This window comes from Cryptomeria japonica, chromosome 5, assembly GCF_030272615.1.
Source record: "Cryptomeria japonica chromosome 5, Sugi_1.0, whole genome shotgun sequence".
NCBI classification, from domain to species: domain Eukaryota; kingdom Viridiplantae; phylum Streptophyta; class Pinopsida; order Cupressales; family Cupressaceae; genus Cryptomeria; species Cryptomeria japonica.
This window is the reverse complement of record NC_081409.1, coordinates 206,235,129-206,251,397: the sequence shown is the minus strand read 5'-3', so window position 1 is coordinate 206,251,397 and position 16,269 is coordinate 206,235,129. Positions and strand designations below refer to the sequence as shown.

Here is a 16,269-nt window from a genome sequence, read left to right as displayed (position 1 = left end):
TTTCAGAAATAAAGAGATTTGTAGATATTGATGCTCAATATTTTCTTATGATGAGTTTCTTCCATCTTTAATAAAGAGATATTTTTTATTTGATCGAGAGTTGGTTGTCTATGTGCTTGATCAAATTTCAATTTCAATATTGGTCTGCCTTTTCAATAATATCATCTGATGTATTCTATATTGACATATCGATTTTATAAAGGCTTAGTAGATTAATGTTTGGCAATTATTACTTAAAATTGTGGCTTGATGAAGTTGGACAGAGAAATACTTAGGCTGCGAATTAATAATTGTCTGGGTCGATTTATCATTTGGCTCTATTATATGTTTTGGCATAAGGGTGATATTTAGCAGAGTTGATTGGAGAAATCGACTCGAGTAAGGCCGATATATCAAAGAAATTCTTTTTTGGCCTACCATGAAATAATCTTTCTCACTGATACATGCCCAGGAGTGATACAATAAGCCTTGCTGAACTATATGCAGAGGTATAAGAGATTTATGGTTGTCATGCGTTTGCTACAGAACTGTCATATTATTCAGGATTGGGAGGATTCAAATTTATAGACAGGTTCATATCGATGCATGGTTTATACTTTATAGAAGGCGATAATCTTCAAATTGCTGAGAATCTATGCCTTGTGATACAACTCTTCTGTTGGTGTGTCGTGGCTGGTATTCAATTACATCTGCGAGTAGAACTAGGAGCTGTGAGAGCTTGTATTTGTTTTGGGCAGATTGGGTGGTAATCAATTGTGCTTTGCGACTTCCAATGCAAGCTACATTGATTCATATCAGCACTCATTGTAAGATCGATCTCTTATTGCTGCTATGCAAATTGATTCAGGTCCAAGTTGATTACTGTGCTCTCTATCTTTGATAAAACTGTGTAATTAGCTGAACTAATTATTACGAGTGGCAAATCTGAAACTTGTGGCATATTGATAGAACTTATTTTTGGTTATTCATTTGTGCATTTAATTTGCAAATTGAAACTTAGCATTGACAACAATAAGATTGATTAACAAACCTAGTAGTGGTATGATACTTTACAATTACCAATACTGAAAGTTGTTAAAGTTGAGGGAGATCTTGTAAGGGTCATTTCAGTGTATCGAAGCATCTGATCCTGCCAGCCTGGGGAAGGTGAATGAGTGAAAGGGAACACTGATATCAGTAGCAAGAGAAGAAGGGATCCTCCATGGGGGACAAAGAAGATAGTGCAGAGGCCCCTAAGAGTTCGGAAGAATTCCATATTAACATTTCAGAAACAATGAGAGAAATGGTTCACTTTCTGAGAGGTCTCAATCAGCATGAGAATTCTAATAAGCTTGCTCTAAGAGGTCGGAAGAATTCCATATTAACATTTCAGAAACAATGAGAGAAATGGTTCACTTTCTGAGAGGTCTCAATCAGCATGAGAATTCTAATAAGCTTGCAAATGACGGGTGAAGATAGCATCTCTAATGGGGGAAAATTTACTGCATAAGGTGAAAGAGCATCAGTAAATACCAAGTCATTCAGGGCCAAGTTCTTGTCAAAGGAGGATGTGGGTGAAGGTCATCCTGATCAAACTAATGAAATGGACTGACTTCATGTTGAATACAATGCCTTGAATGAAGCAGTAAAAAATGTCAAGACTTTCACTGAATATTGTGGGTTGAAAGAAAAAGAAGGGCATAGGAGGAAGGGGTATGATGAAAGAAAAGGATATCCAACATCGTTTGGGAAAGATCACAATCCCCAATTTCGATGTGACAAGCAGTACATCAGCCAAATCGTGGTTACAAAAACTTGATACATATTTCTCCTTGAATCCAATGCTCCAAGAGGAAACTATTAAATTCTCCACTTTGCATTTGGAGGGAGTAGCTCATGAATGGTGGTATCACAGTATGGTAACCCAAGGGCATGACTCTATCACTACTCCGGAAGATTTCAGTCAAATATTAATTAAAAGATTTGATATGATGGACCCAGAAATCCATTTCAGGGATTTAGCAAAGCTGAAACAAGAGGATTAGGTGGAGGATTATGTAGCAGAGTTTCAAAAGCTTGTTGTAAACCATGGTGCCTGATGTGACAGAAAAGAGACTCATGGTGCTCTTCATGGAGGGATCAGCTGAACCCCTAAAAGGATTACTTAAGGCCTTCAATCCCATCACACTACAAGAGGCCATCACAAGAGACTTTAATTTGGAGGATTCATGACTAATAATAGCTTTACCTCCAAGGGAAAACACAATCATGAGCACACCAGTGCCAAGCACAAGAAGGTACTTCAAGAGGAGTCCAAAGTCTCGCCCAAGCCAAGTAAGGAAGATGATAAGAAGCTGGATTTTGAGATCAAGAATGAGTCGCGTTAGAAGCTGTGCTTCACCTATAAGGAGCCATGGTTGCCCGGTCTAATACATTGAAGTATTTGGTAAATTATGTTATATTTACTAATGATTGAAAAGATCATTAAATAGAATTACAAATATCGATGCTTCTATTTAGATACAACCAATAATTGAAGCAAGAAAGGAAACTCCTAATATTTACAATATTGTACATAATTAACCATTAAATAATAGAAATAAGGATATTCTAATACCCTCCCTTAATGATTAGTCTGTCTACTACACCAAGTAGCCCCCTGAATTTAGCAAACTTATCCGGAAGTAGGGACTTAGTGAGGATATCTGCAGTCTGGTCCTCTATAGGAACATACTGCAAATCCACGGATCCATCTCTAACCAACTTGCAGATGAAGTGACAATGAAGCTCAACATGCTTGGTCCGCTCATGGAAGACTGAATTTTTTGCGAGTTTCAGTACCCCTTGATTGTCACAGAAGATGGGTGTAGGACTTGCTTGAGATAGCTAAAGGTCAGAAAGTATCCTTCGTAGACAAACTACCTCACAAGCTGCTTTGACTGTTCCTCGATATTCAGCTTCAGTCAAGGAAAGAGCTATGACTTGTTGCTTCTTACTGGTCCAAGTGATAGCACCTGTGCCCAAACTGAAGACATATATGGATGTAGACTTTCTGTCATCAATAGAGCTTGCCCAGTCCGAATCTGTGTAACTGATGAATCTGGGATCTTTTGTCTGTCCATAGAGGATACCAAAGTCAGAAGTGCCCTTGACATAGCGCAGGATCTGCCTCGCTGCAACCCAATGTTTTGATGTAGGAGTTGTCATGAAGCGGGATATGTAACTCATTGCATAGCTCAATACAGGTCTAGTGGAGGTGAGATATATTAAACTGCCCACTAGTTGCTTGAAATCGGATTCATTCTCAACTTGAGAACTGGATTTGGATGACAACGAAGGCCTTTCTCCATAGGTGTAGAGGCAGGTTTGCAATCCTACATTCAAAACTTGTCTACTAGAGCCCTAGCATATTTGTACTGAGAGATGAAGATGCCATGAGGCTGTTGCCAAATCTCAACACCTTATCAGTAGTGCAGAAGCCCAAGGTCGGTCATTTCAAAGGACTGACATAAGCTCTGCTCGATTCCCTAAATCAAGGATGCCGAACTGCCTGTGATGATCAAATCATCAACATATATAACCAAAATGATGATATCACTGCCAGTAGTCTTGACATACAGATTTGAGTCGGAAGGACTCCCCTGGAAACCCTAATCTATGAGGTACTTATCAATTTTCATGTACCATGCTCGAGGAGCCTATTTTAGGCCATAGAGTGCTTTTACCAATTTGAGCACCTGGTGTTCTTTTCTGGCAACCTTGAAAGCAAGAGGTTGCGTCATGTAGACTTCTACCTGTAACTCACCATTCAGGAAGGCACTCTTGACGTCCATTTGATGGACCTTTCAACCACATTGAGCTGCCATGGCTAGGACTAATTTGATGGTGCTCATCTTTGCAGTTGGAGCAAAAGTTCCCTCGTAATCAATGCCTTCACGTTAAGAGAAGCCTTTGGCAACAAGACGAGCCTTGTACTTATCTAAAGTACCATCAGCCTTGTATTTTACCTTATAGACCCATTTGCATCCAATGGGTTTCTTCCTTGGAGGAAGATCGGATAGAACCCAAGTGTTATTTTTCAGCAAGCTCTGGTGCTCAGTTGCCATAGCTTGTTCCCACTCAGGTATCCCTCTTGCCTCTGTGTATGTTTGTGGTTCATACACATTGTGAATGTTGGCCATGAGAGCAAAATTGCATAATCAAGCTGCTTGCTCTTCTTCCGAGCAGTTCTACCCTCGAGGAGCTCATCATCATGAAGATCAGCAAGTGTCTTAGCCCACCACTTAGGCCGGAGAGTAGAAGTGCCAACATCAGAGGCAAGAGGTGCAACGAGATCAAATTCATCTAATAGAAGATCAGATGAATCCCGAGGAAAGTCAGGTGGTGTAGTTGTGTGTTTAGGTGATCCTGCAGGAGAAGGAATTGGTGTAGGTGTAGGAGTTGGAACAGCTAGAGCTTTCCCATTAGGTGGACCGAATGGAAGATGGACACCCAAGTCTAAAGCCTTCAAAGGCTGATCCTCGGAATCCACAATTGGAGGAGAGCTGAAATGGCCCTCGACCCTCATCAAAAACCACATCACGACTGAAGATGAGACAATCTGTCTCGATGTCAATCAGTCAGTAGGCCTTGTGATTATCACTATAGCCGGTGAGCATGAGTTTCTGGCTCTTGGCATCCAACTTGGTGTGCTTAGCATCAGGGATCCAAACAAAAGCAGTGGAGCCAAAAACCTTCAGGTGACTGATTTTGGGATTGCGACCTGATCATGCCTCTTCTAGAGTCTTCTTCTTCACAGCAACAGTAGGAGACCGATTCAAAAGATTGACTGCAGTGTTAATTGCTTCAACCCAAAACTTCTTCGGAACACTCTTGTGTTCAAGCATAGACTAGGCCATTTCGGGAATCGTGTGGTTTCTCTGCTCCACGACACCTTTTTGCTGAGGGGTGTATGGTGTAGTGAGTTGGCACTTGATGCCATGTTCACAGAAATGGGAGAAAGGAGAAGAACAAAACTCTCCCCCATTATCAGACCGAAGAGTAATAATATGATTACCAAACTCTTTTTCTACGAATGCTTTGAACTTTTGAAACACAACAAACACTTCTGATTTCTGATGAAGAAAATACACCCACATTTTTCTACTAAAATCATCAACAAAAAGTAGAAAATACTTGGACCCAGTAACATAAGTAGTAGCCATAGGTCCACAAATATCAGCATGGACTAGTTGAAGTACCTTAGAAGCTCTCCAGGAGTCGCCATCTGAAAAGGGAGTCCGATGCTGTTTCCTAGCCTGTCATGCTCCGCAAACTCCGAGGTTTTTGGTTTGGATCTCTGGCAATCTGATGACAAGATCTTCCTGAACAAGGTGAGAAAGACAGTGCACATTTAAGTGCCCATACCGTTGATGCCAGTGTATACTAATAGAGGAGCGCTTGATTGCCATGGCAAGCTCCTGAGAATCACCTGAGTCAACTAGTCTGAAAAGACCATGATCCTCAAGACCCACAACAACAGTTGTCTGAGTCTCCTGATCAATGATATTCAGTCACATCGAGTCGAGGAGAATGTCTCAGAATTTGACTGACTGAGAGGAGGTTGAGTTCCATTCTTGAAACATAGTACACATCAAGGAAAATTAATTTCCTCCCTCCAGATTGAATTTGCACATTGCCCTTTTCAACAACTGTGTACTCTTCCCCACCTCCAAAAATGATTGAATCTAAGTAAGGCTGCAAATCAGTGAACCAATCCCGGCGATGAGTGAAGTGGCGAGAGGCACTTGAATCAATTTACTTGGTAGAAGATTTGACATGGTCTGCAGGTCTTTTAGCCATGAAGGCATAAAAGGTAGATGTGCTCTGCTCAGTGTGCTCTGCTACATTTGCCTTCGGCTGTGAACCACTTTGCCTAGCTTGTGCAACTAAGCGTTTACGACACTCAACTTTCATATGACCATACTTATGGCAGTAATTGCACTAAGCACTCTTTTTCTTCGAGCCTTTTGATGACGGAGCAGAGGGTTTCTGCTGAGAAGACTGAAAAGACTGAGATTTGCCTTTATCCTTTTGAAATGATTTGGCAGCAAATGCCTGTTTTGTAGAGGATGAGCTGGTAATGCCGTCGAACTGTTGCTTCCATCAGTCCTTCTGCAAAAGTTTCGTGCAGAGGTCAGCAAACTTCAGATCAACACTGGTTGAGGTGATGTTGAGAGTTTCGACAAAATGCTCGTAGGACTTTGGTAAGCTCTTCAGAGTGATCAGGACCATGTCCTCCTCCATAGTCCGACCGATGGCCTCTAACTGGTCACGGATGTTGATCTGATTGAGATGCGCCTAAAGAGATGTGTGCTCATCCATGATAATAGAGAAGAGTATATTTTTCAAAAAGAAGGCTCTGATGCAAAGCATCCAACAAACACACAAACTAAGGGAGATCTTTCTCCCAACTCACCTACTCAAAATGGTGATTACTCTTCATAAACCTTCAAGAGCCCTCACAAGGTCGATAGGTGCTCATAAGTTTTCAATACCCCAAAAGTGCACTCATGCTTCTTAACCCTCATCCAACCATCGATACACATTAGTTTAGGCTTACTCAACTTGCCCAAGGCCAACTTGAGGCTCTCCAACCCCTAGGTCACACCAAACCCTCAAAACCCCACTCACACAAGCCTATCTTCTATTAGGACTCCAAACCGTCCATAGACACAACTCCCATTGATACATAAGTATTCACCAACCCAAGGGTCTACATGACATCTCTATGGAGAGTCCTCAACATGGATAAACCACTGCTCTTCACCCTCCCATCCACCCTAAAGGCCAAAGAATGCTACAGTAACAACGCTGTCTTCCTATAACAGTTACAAATACTTAGGGCAGTCATAACAAATGGGGTCCTCTCCTCTCACTAGGACTTTCTATCACCTTCAAGGGTCATGAAGAGTCTCGACACACCTTTCCTAATTGTTTCCCACTCATCAAATCCACTCTTTGCATCTTTTTCATAAGATCTCAGACCATTAATCTTTTAGGACAACAACATACCCAGTTTAGGACAGTCATTAAAACGGTGAGTACGTTGACCAATCAAGGTCCACAAATACTTGATTAGGGTCTGCACTAACCCCCCACACCTCTTCAAGCCTTCACCCAACCTTTGGGAGCCCAATATTGTACTTATATCAACCCACACATCACCAACTTGCTGTCTTTTTCGGTCTGAGACACAAAATTAGACTTTGTGTCATCCTCAGCACATGTTAAAATCATCTTGGGGCCGTGCAACCATTATAAAATGAAAGAACACAATAAAATACAACTTTCCACCCATTTGTGGGCTTTTGCAAGGGTGGAAAGTGAGGTTTTACATTTTATTTATACCCGCTGTAAACCCTAGGCAGGGTTATGGCAGTTTTCACCAAAATTATGATAACTTTTTCAAACCAGAACTAAATTAAATGAAACCAATGGCAAAATGGAGGGGATTCACGCCCTTTCACATCCAATCAATGAACAATGCTGGAGAGTACGATTTCATAGAGAAAAATACAAAATAGCAGACTGCTATGCCCAGAAAACAAGGAAAATGCAGGGTAAACTTTGAAATTTTATTGCTTATGCCTCAAAGACATGTTCCAACCAGCCCTTGGTCGTGGAAATGAAGATATTTAAAGGCTTTTCCAGCCCTCCAATGTTCATAACCACCCTTTGAACACCAACTACGAACAAACCACTTCCTAATGCACTTTTTTACAACAAATTTTGCATTGACAACATTGTCAATTTTGGCAATTTTTTGTGCAACTTGACTATAAACCCAAAATGAAACCTATATGACTTCTAAGCATCATTAATGCATCCAATTAGGCTCAAATAGCCTTCATACATGATAAAATACCCCATTTGATGCCTTGGAGACACTTCAACCCTATAAGGACAATTTTAACAATATGAGACAAGTAGGACCACATCTTGAACTTAGACATTAGAAATTGGTCTTCAAGGACCTTATTACATGAGAATGGTCATTCATGACCTTATTTCATCTTTACATAACATTGAAACTCAAAATAACTCATGATGGCCAAATAGGAGCAAAATAGGAGCACATGGCCACCTAGGTGCTCCTGCACCATCTACTCTTATCAGACATCTCATATAGCATCTTGAGATGCTCCCATATCTCGACAACTGTTTTGCTGAAAGGTATCTGAGGAAGCTTATCGTCGGTCACTAAGAGCTTGATGAGCATGACTACTTTACGATTTTGTTCATCAAACTTTGTTTGATCAGGACAGGCTGTAGTGGGATGGGTGGCCTTTCCAAGAACCAACTGATCAATAATGCGATACTTAAAAATTGTTAGCATCTGTTGTTTCCAGGTATCATAATTTTTACCATTAGATTTCTGACTTCCCTTGAGCAGAATATTCGTCAAAGATGCCATTGCTAAAAATTGAGGTCAAAGCTGGTTGACCAAGTGATGACACAAATATCGAGGTAGAAGATTTGTGAAATCGCGTAAATGCGACTCGTAGACAAAAATGAGGTTGAAAAGGGTGCATAGATTTAGAGGTAGTTGACAATTTTTGGGTACGAATTCCAATGCACATACAACAGAAGACCCAGAAAATTCCGACAGAGACCGAGATGAGCTTTTGAAAAACCCACCAAGAATTTGCAATCAAAATAAAATTTCGATTTGATTTGAAGGGTCAAAAACCTAGTCGAAAATTGCAGAAGACCAAATCGCGAGCTTTGGAAACATAGAGTGCAGATGGAACAAGAGAGATGTCGCGCGGACAGAAAGAGTTCCTGAGCGTCGCGATTTTGCAGAAAATTGAGAAAATAAACACAATCATGTGGAATGAAAATCACGAAAACTGCGAAATGACAAAAACCGTTGCCGAAAAATGCAGAAAGGGCACAAAAAATCTTGGCGGAATTGAGACAGGCGTCGCGGAAAAAGAAGCAGAAGACTAAACGCTGGGTTAGAGCATAGAAATGCTGCCACTGCGGCCAAGAACACAGAGTGCGACGCGAAAAAATTCGTGGGTCGAAGTCGCACGATAAAAGATTAACGCGAAACGCGTTTAAAGCCACCATCAGGAGCCACCAAAAAATGCCGAAAAAAAACTACCAATCAGGTCGCAAAAGTCACAGCTTCATAAAAAATCGACCTAGAACAGGCCTAGAACAGAATTGTCGCGAAGAACAGAATACGGATCACGAAAAAACGCGAATACGAAAACCCTTAGGCAGATTTGAAAAGATGACTGAAAAGTTGATTTGAATTGTTTTTTTCACTGAAAACTTTAGAATTATAAAAACCGTTTCAAATTTTTTTATGCCCAAGCTCTGATACCATAATATGCTGAAGTATTTGGTAAATTATGTTATATTTACTAATGATTGAAAAGATCATTAAATAGAATTACAAAGATTGGTGTTTCTATTTAGAAACAACCGATAACTGGAGCAAGAAAGGAAATTCCTAATTTTTACAATATCGTACATAATCAACCATTAGATAATAGAAATAAGGATATTCTAATATGGTCATAGATGTCGTGGGAAGGTTCAATTGCATTATTTTGAAGTTACATCTAATGTTGATGATGCTATTGATGATACTTCAGAAAGTGACAATGAGGAGTAAGATACTGTAGCCTTAGCACATGGTGCCACAACTTTACTTTCAAGAACGTATCAGCCATTTAGAGTAAGAGGAGTGGTTAATGGACAGCAAGTGACATGTTTGTTGCATAGTGGTGCAACGCACAATTTTGTGAATGATAGCCTGGTAGCAAGAGGAGGATTCCCATTAGAAGATTTTCCAGGATTTCATGTCATGATGGCTGATGGATTTAAGAGGAAATGCAACAAGAAGGTACCACATATAAGCATTAGACTTGATGACTACACAATCTCCAATTATATATACATGATTGAGATTGTTGGTTCCGATATCATATTAGGAATTCAATGGTTGTATTCTTTTGGACGATACATTTAGGACTTCTAGCAGATAGAGTTGGAGTTCATGGTGGATCGGAAGAAGATAATACTCAAGGCCTTGGTGGATGAAACACCACATGTAGCAGCAGCAAGGATAACCACAACAATGAATAATTACGGAGTGAATGGACAACCTTACCAATTGATTTTCCAAGGAGTGGATATGATGATGATGCAAGAGATTTTTCAAGTATGACATCTATGGTGGGCAGATTGGAGCATGTAGAATGGATTAGTATACAAACACTCATGAGTATGCAAAATGTTGTTAATCAAATTTCCATCTACAAGATGAGTATGGAGTGGTGGGATTATGATGAGACATTGTTGGTGTTGTTATATGGAGCCTAATCAGACTCGGAGGTTAAATTTTCTCCACTTTTATCAGCACAGTTTCCCCCCAATTTGTTCAACGGGGGTTTGGGGGTAGCACCCCCAAGGTGGGGTCAAGGGGCAGAGCCCCAAATGACTCTTATTATTTTATAAAGGCGTCGAGTGTTATTTTTCTATTGGTTGACATATTGTAACCCTAATTTTGTAACTGACATAAGTCTTTATAAAATGTCTAAGGGTTAGGGTTTTTTGGAGAGAATTTTGTAGCATTTTGCAGCGGTATTGAGTTGCAAGGGATTGCTGGTTGTAATCGGTTCAATTTACTCGATAATAATATTGGATTCTCTATTTGGTGAACATAGCCCAAGTTTGGGTGAACCACGTTAAAATTGTCTCCTCTCTATTATTATTTCTGTGTTTTTCATTCCTTTGTTTAATCATTATTTGCATATAATTGATATTTTCTGCATGCAATTCCTAATAGTTGGAAGGAGAGTGGATAAGCATGACAATAGGAATCGTTTTGCATGACAGAGTTGCAAGTTTCAATAATGTTGATTGCATCATAGTGGAACAACAGAGTGATATAGTGTTCTTCATATAGCTGTTTTCGGATTGTGGTGGTGCGGCAGAGAATTGCTTGAGGACAAGCAATGTTTGGGCTGAGAGGACTCTAATGTCCCCAATTTTTAAGGTGACAATTAATTAAATTGATTTTTACTCAGTTGTCAAAAAATAAATGAAATATTCAAATGATGACTTCATATTAATTTCTTTTTTAAAGGGCAAGCGCTTTTGACTGGAGCTATGAACTAGTGAGATCACATAGGAGGACCTCATCTCCATGTCGTGAGCCAAGGCATCCTCGATGAAGCACCTGTATGACTGGAGAGCACCAGCCGTCATTTCCATTGGCCAACGAATAGAGATAAACCATCGATCGAGCTGCTGAGCCATTGACAGTGATAGTCGACATCAAACTTTACCCTACATCTGTGCTAGGCCTTCCTCGCAGTACGCACTACTAGATTGGTTTGTTGGCATTAGCAGGGCGGAGCAGATGTTTTTCTGGGATGGGGGACCTACGGACAATCATAGTTAGCGGGGGGCGAGATAAACCTCCACTTCATTGAACCGCCCAGCTTGGACAGCACGACGTGAGGCTCGAGGGTTTCAACCCCAAGACCTCCACCTGGAGGTGCACAGCCTACAACTGCTGCAACTTCATATTAATTAATTTAATTAAATAATAATAAAATATTATTAAATTTCACTTTATTAAATAAAGTTCTCCAAATATGATTAATATTAAAGTTGGTCAAGCTGGCCTAATTTTCTAGATGCTTCTTGGAGTTCTTTATGAGGTTGGATGGAGGAAGTAAAGCATGTGTTGGATTTGATAAATGATTAATGTTTCTGGAGATGAAAACCTTCTAGACTTTGACATAAGGGCTGGATGAAAACTTGGTTCTTCCAAAGGAGTTGTTTCGTGATGGAGTTCACTGCTGGGCCAATTTTGTGAAGTCTCCATTGGAGACAAATTTGTAAGGTTTTGGGTTTGTTTCAGAAATAAAGACATTTGTAGATATTGATGGTCAATATTGTCTTATGATGAATGTCTTCTATCTTACATAAAGAGATTATTTTTATATATGATCGAGAGATGGTTGTCATTGTGCTTGATCAAATTACAAATTCAATATTGGTTTGCCGTTTCAATAATATCATCTGCCGCATTCTATATTGACAAATCGATTTTATAAAGGATTAGTAGATTAATGTTTGGCAATTACTACTTAAAATTGTGGCTTGATTAAGTTGGACGGAGAAATACTAAGGCTGTGAATTAATAATTGTGTGGGGCCGATTTATCATTTGGCTCTATTATATGTTTTGGCATAAGAGTGATATTTGGTGGAATTAATTGGAGAAGCTGACTTGATATCAAAGAAATTTTTATATGATTGGTAGCTGGTTGTCTATGTGCTTGATCAAATTACAAATACACTATTGGTCTGCTGTTTCAATAATATCATTTGCTGCATTCTATATTGACAAATCGATTTTATAAAGGCTTAGTAGATTAATGTTTGGCAATTATTACTTAAAATTGTGGTTTGATGAAGTTGGACAGAAAAATACTAAGGCTGCAAATTAATAATCGTGTGGAGCCGATTTATCATTTGGCTCTATTATATGTTTTGGCATAAGGGCGATATTTGGCGGAATTAATTGGAGAGGCCGACTTGAGTAAGGCCAATATTTGTGAATTAATAATTGTGTGGGGCCGATTTATCATTTGGCTCTATTATATGTTTTGGCATAAGGGCGATATTTGGCGGAATTAATTGGAGAGGCCGACTTGAGTAAGGCAAATATTTGTGAATTAATAATTGTGTGGGGCCGATTTATCATTTGGCTCTATTATATGTTTTGGCATAAGGGCGATATTTGGCGGAATTAATTGGAGAGGCCGACTTGAGTAAGGCCAATATATCAAATATTTGGCGGAATTAATTGGAGAGGCTGACTTGAGTAAGGCCAATATTTGTGAATTAATAATTGTGTGGGGCCGATTTATCATTTGGCTCTATTATATGTTTTGGCATAAGAGTGATATTTGGTGGAATTAATTGGAGAAGCTGACTTGATATCAAAGAAATTTTATATGATTGGTAGCTGGTTGTCTATGTGCTTGATCAAATTACAAATACACTATTGGTCTGCTGTTTCAATAATATCATTTGCTGCATTCTATATTGACAAATCGATTTTATAGAGGCTTAGTAGATTAATGTTTGGCAATTATTACTTAAAATTGTGGTTTGATGAAGTTGGACAGAGAAATACTAAGGCTGCAAATTAATAATCTTGTGGAGCCGATTTATCATTTGGCTCTATTATATGTTTTGGCATAAGGGCGATATTTGGTGGAATTAATTGGAGAGGCCGACTTGAGTAAGGCCGACTAGAGTATAAACACATTGGGGGAAAGAGACATGAGGGGTCGTTACTAGTGTTTCTGAAGATGTGTTTTGGATGATTGATGATGGCCTCCTCTACCATCCCGTCCTCCCTTCTTATACCCTTATCCCATCCCTGAAAGGATGTGTCGTTTGGACAGACCTTTCCCTTGAAAGGGGGTGTCTCCTCTTAGAACTTAATCACTGCTCTTCAACTAGTTTGTTGTCTTAACAAACCGTTTGGTGTCTAATCCCTTATCTTACTGGATTGCATTTGCTTCTCTTTTCCTCAACACATGGTGACTAATCTTTGTTTAATCCTGAACATGGGAATAACACTTAATCATTGCTGAAACCAGTGCATGTGATATTCTTCTGTCCTTCCGTTAAGTTCATTCAGGTTATCGCAGATGCGTATTCGCTACAGGGGGCATGACAGCTAGAAGTTCCCAGAATGAGTAAATGGTTGTCAAACGAATCTCACACTTTCTGCCTGATCTTGCAGTTATAAAAAGTTTGTCATAAATGCGATCTGATTTTAACAGTAAGTGGTCGCTGGAATCTTCAATTTAATTTTCCAGTTGATGTGAATATGACTGGTGAAAATATGGTACAATATCTGCTATTTGACTCATGTATTTTTGCATCATTTGATATTTCTGCGGGAACCCATGATCAAAAGCTTGTAACTCAAGAATTTAGCTCAAGAGCTGTACCTTTACAAGGTTTAGGAGGTAGCTTGATGGAGTTATACGTAGTTCAAGAATAGTTTTTTCGAGGAAAAGCTTATGAAAAATATGCAATTCTACTTTTATTCTCTGTTAGTATGTTTTTGCTTTTAGTATTATAAGCCTTAATAGGGGGTGTTAGAAAATACGACTTACCTTTTGTACTAAAGTCACCCTAGTGACTCCTAGTGACTTTGTAGTGTGTTATAAAAGTTAGTAATTCAATTATTGTCAGTTACATTTCACATTCTTTAGAAGGATATGCACCTATTTGTAATGTACACACCAATATTTTCTAATATAAATATTTTATGGTGGCAATGAGTGCTATGGGATTAATACTAGTTTCCACATGCAAATGCACGTGCTTGCTTCTGAGATTGTTAACAGATTATTTTGTTGGGTCTATATGAGGCTTTGTGAAGTTAAATAAGGTGACATACGGAAACTTGTCTCTTAGTTACCTGCTCTTAAGAAGAAAGTTATTTTATGTAGCTTCCAGAATAGTCTTTAAAGTAAATTATCTGAAAATATATGAGCATAGCCTCATGTGAAACAACCATTTGCTGGAAAACTGCCTACTACTTGTTGCTCAAGTCTTGTATGTGTCTAGAGTAGTATCATAAGAAATCCTATTTTTTAGTTAAATGATGGCAGTGCAGATGTTTGAATGCTTTTATTTCCGATGGTGTTGGTAATGTGAATTTTATTGAACTTTAAATGTAAAGGATTTTCTCATCTTTCTCTATGATACTATTGCTACCCTTGAATTGTTTCGTTATTTTAATTGCCATAACTTTTTGTAATGCAGGTCTTTGATGCAATCATATGTGATCCCCCATATGGTGTTCGTGCTGGGGGACGGAAATCAGGTGGCAGGAAGCTGCTGAAGGGGGTGAAAGGTCCATATGTTATTCCAGATGAGAAGAGGAAAGATCACATTCCTTCAACAGCTCCATACAGTCTGGTAGAATGTGTGCATGATTTGCTTGACGTTGCTGCTCGTTTGTTGGTTATGGGTGGACGGCTTGTTTTCTTTTATCCTTTGGCAGTAGATGAGGATGCTAAAGATATTTTTCCAGATCACAAATGTTTTACATTGGTATCCCATAGTGAGCAGATTCTTAGTACAAGATACAGTCGTTGCTTACTGACAATGGAGAAAACAGCTAGGTACACTGCAGATGTTGCTGAAATGGCAAGGAAAAAACACTTGGAGTTCAGAGAAAATCATGGAAAGTTGACAGAAGAAAGTGGAGAGAATGGAACTCTTCGTTCAAAGGTTTTCAGCCCTGCCGACAATTTAGAGGTTTCTTCAGGATTATCAGAAATGAACATTAAATGTGATAAAGATTGGAAACCCAAGTACAGAAGTAAATATGTCTGACATTATGCTAAATTTTTGTCTCTATGTATTAGAGAATGCATGGTTTTATCTTCAAATATATTTCTTTCATGGTATCTGTCCCAAGAGATTAAGAGAAGCATTCATCACATGCATATTACTTTTAAGTAAATTTTTGGCAGAATATTACCTGTAGTACCTTCATGTTATCATGAACCAAAATATGGGGCAAAAAAATTAATCTATGTGATGGCATCAATTTAAAAGAAAATGGACATCAATTGGGTCTTAGGAATATAATCTCTCTGAATATAGAATTTTGACACATTGTCCACAACTATTATGTTTTAATCGGTCATCCCTAATGTGACAATATGAGAAAAAGTTTCCATTCACATTATAAAGGTCCATGGAATAATCCAAACAAGATTAACAATAATTTTCAATACCTTCTTTGTTAGCACGGGAAAAAAAAAGTATGAATAGCTATTCTGAAGCAAATGGTAAAAAGCTGTGAATGGCATCATAAATAATAAACAAAAAAAGCTAAGAAAATGATGCCAATGATCCCTTGGATTGCATCTTAATGCTAACGGTTTGAAGTGAAATTTCGATTATGGAAGAATTGGTTAAGTAATGTTTTGATAGAATATTACCCTACACTACTGTTTCTTTTATCATGACCTGCAGTGTCAGGAAACTTATATACGATGTTCAAACATCTTATTGAAAGCATATGTCAATCCATTTAATATTGATTTGTGAGAAATTGTCTACCCTTCCGACTGCATGGAATATTGGCATACAAGTGTAATACTTTTGACTTGATCAAACTAACTGAAATTATACAGAACTTGTCTATGTACAAGTATAGTAATGATCCATGGTGCAATCC

The 16,269-nt window shown here is 38.8% G+C and overlaps 1 protein-coding gene across 1 annotated transcript in view; it reads left to right on the top strand.

Annotated features, from left to right (window-relative positions):
• Positions 1–15,546, top strand: part of LOC131054623 (uncharacterized) — a 93,111-nt gene extending 77,565 nt beyond the window's left edge. The window contains exon 6 of the mRNA XM_057989171.2: positions 14,841–15,546. Within this exon, the coding sequence (XP_057845154.2) occupies positions 14,841–15,416 (576 nt within the window). The 3' untranslated portion in view covers positions 15,417–15,546. The remainder of the gene's footprint in view (positions 1–14,840) is intronic.
• Positions 15,547–16,269: the final 723 nt, after the last annotated feature.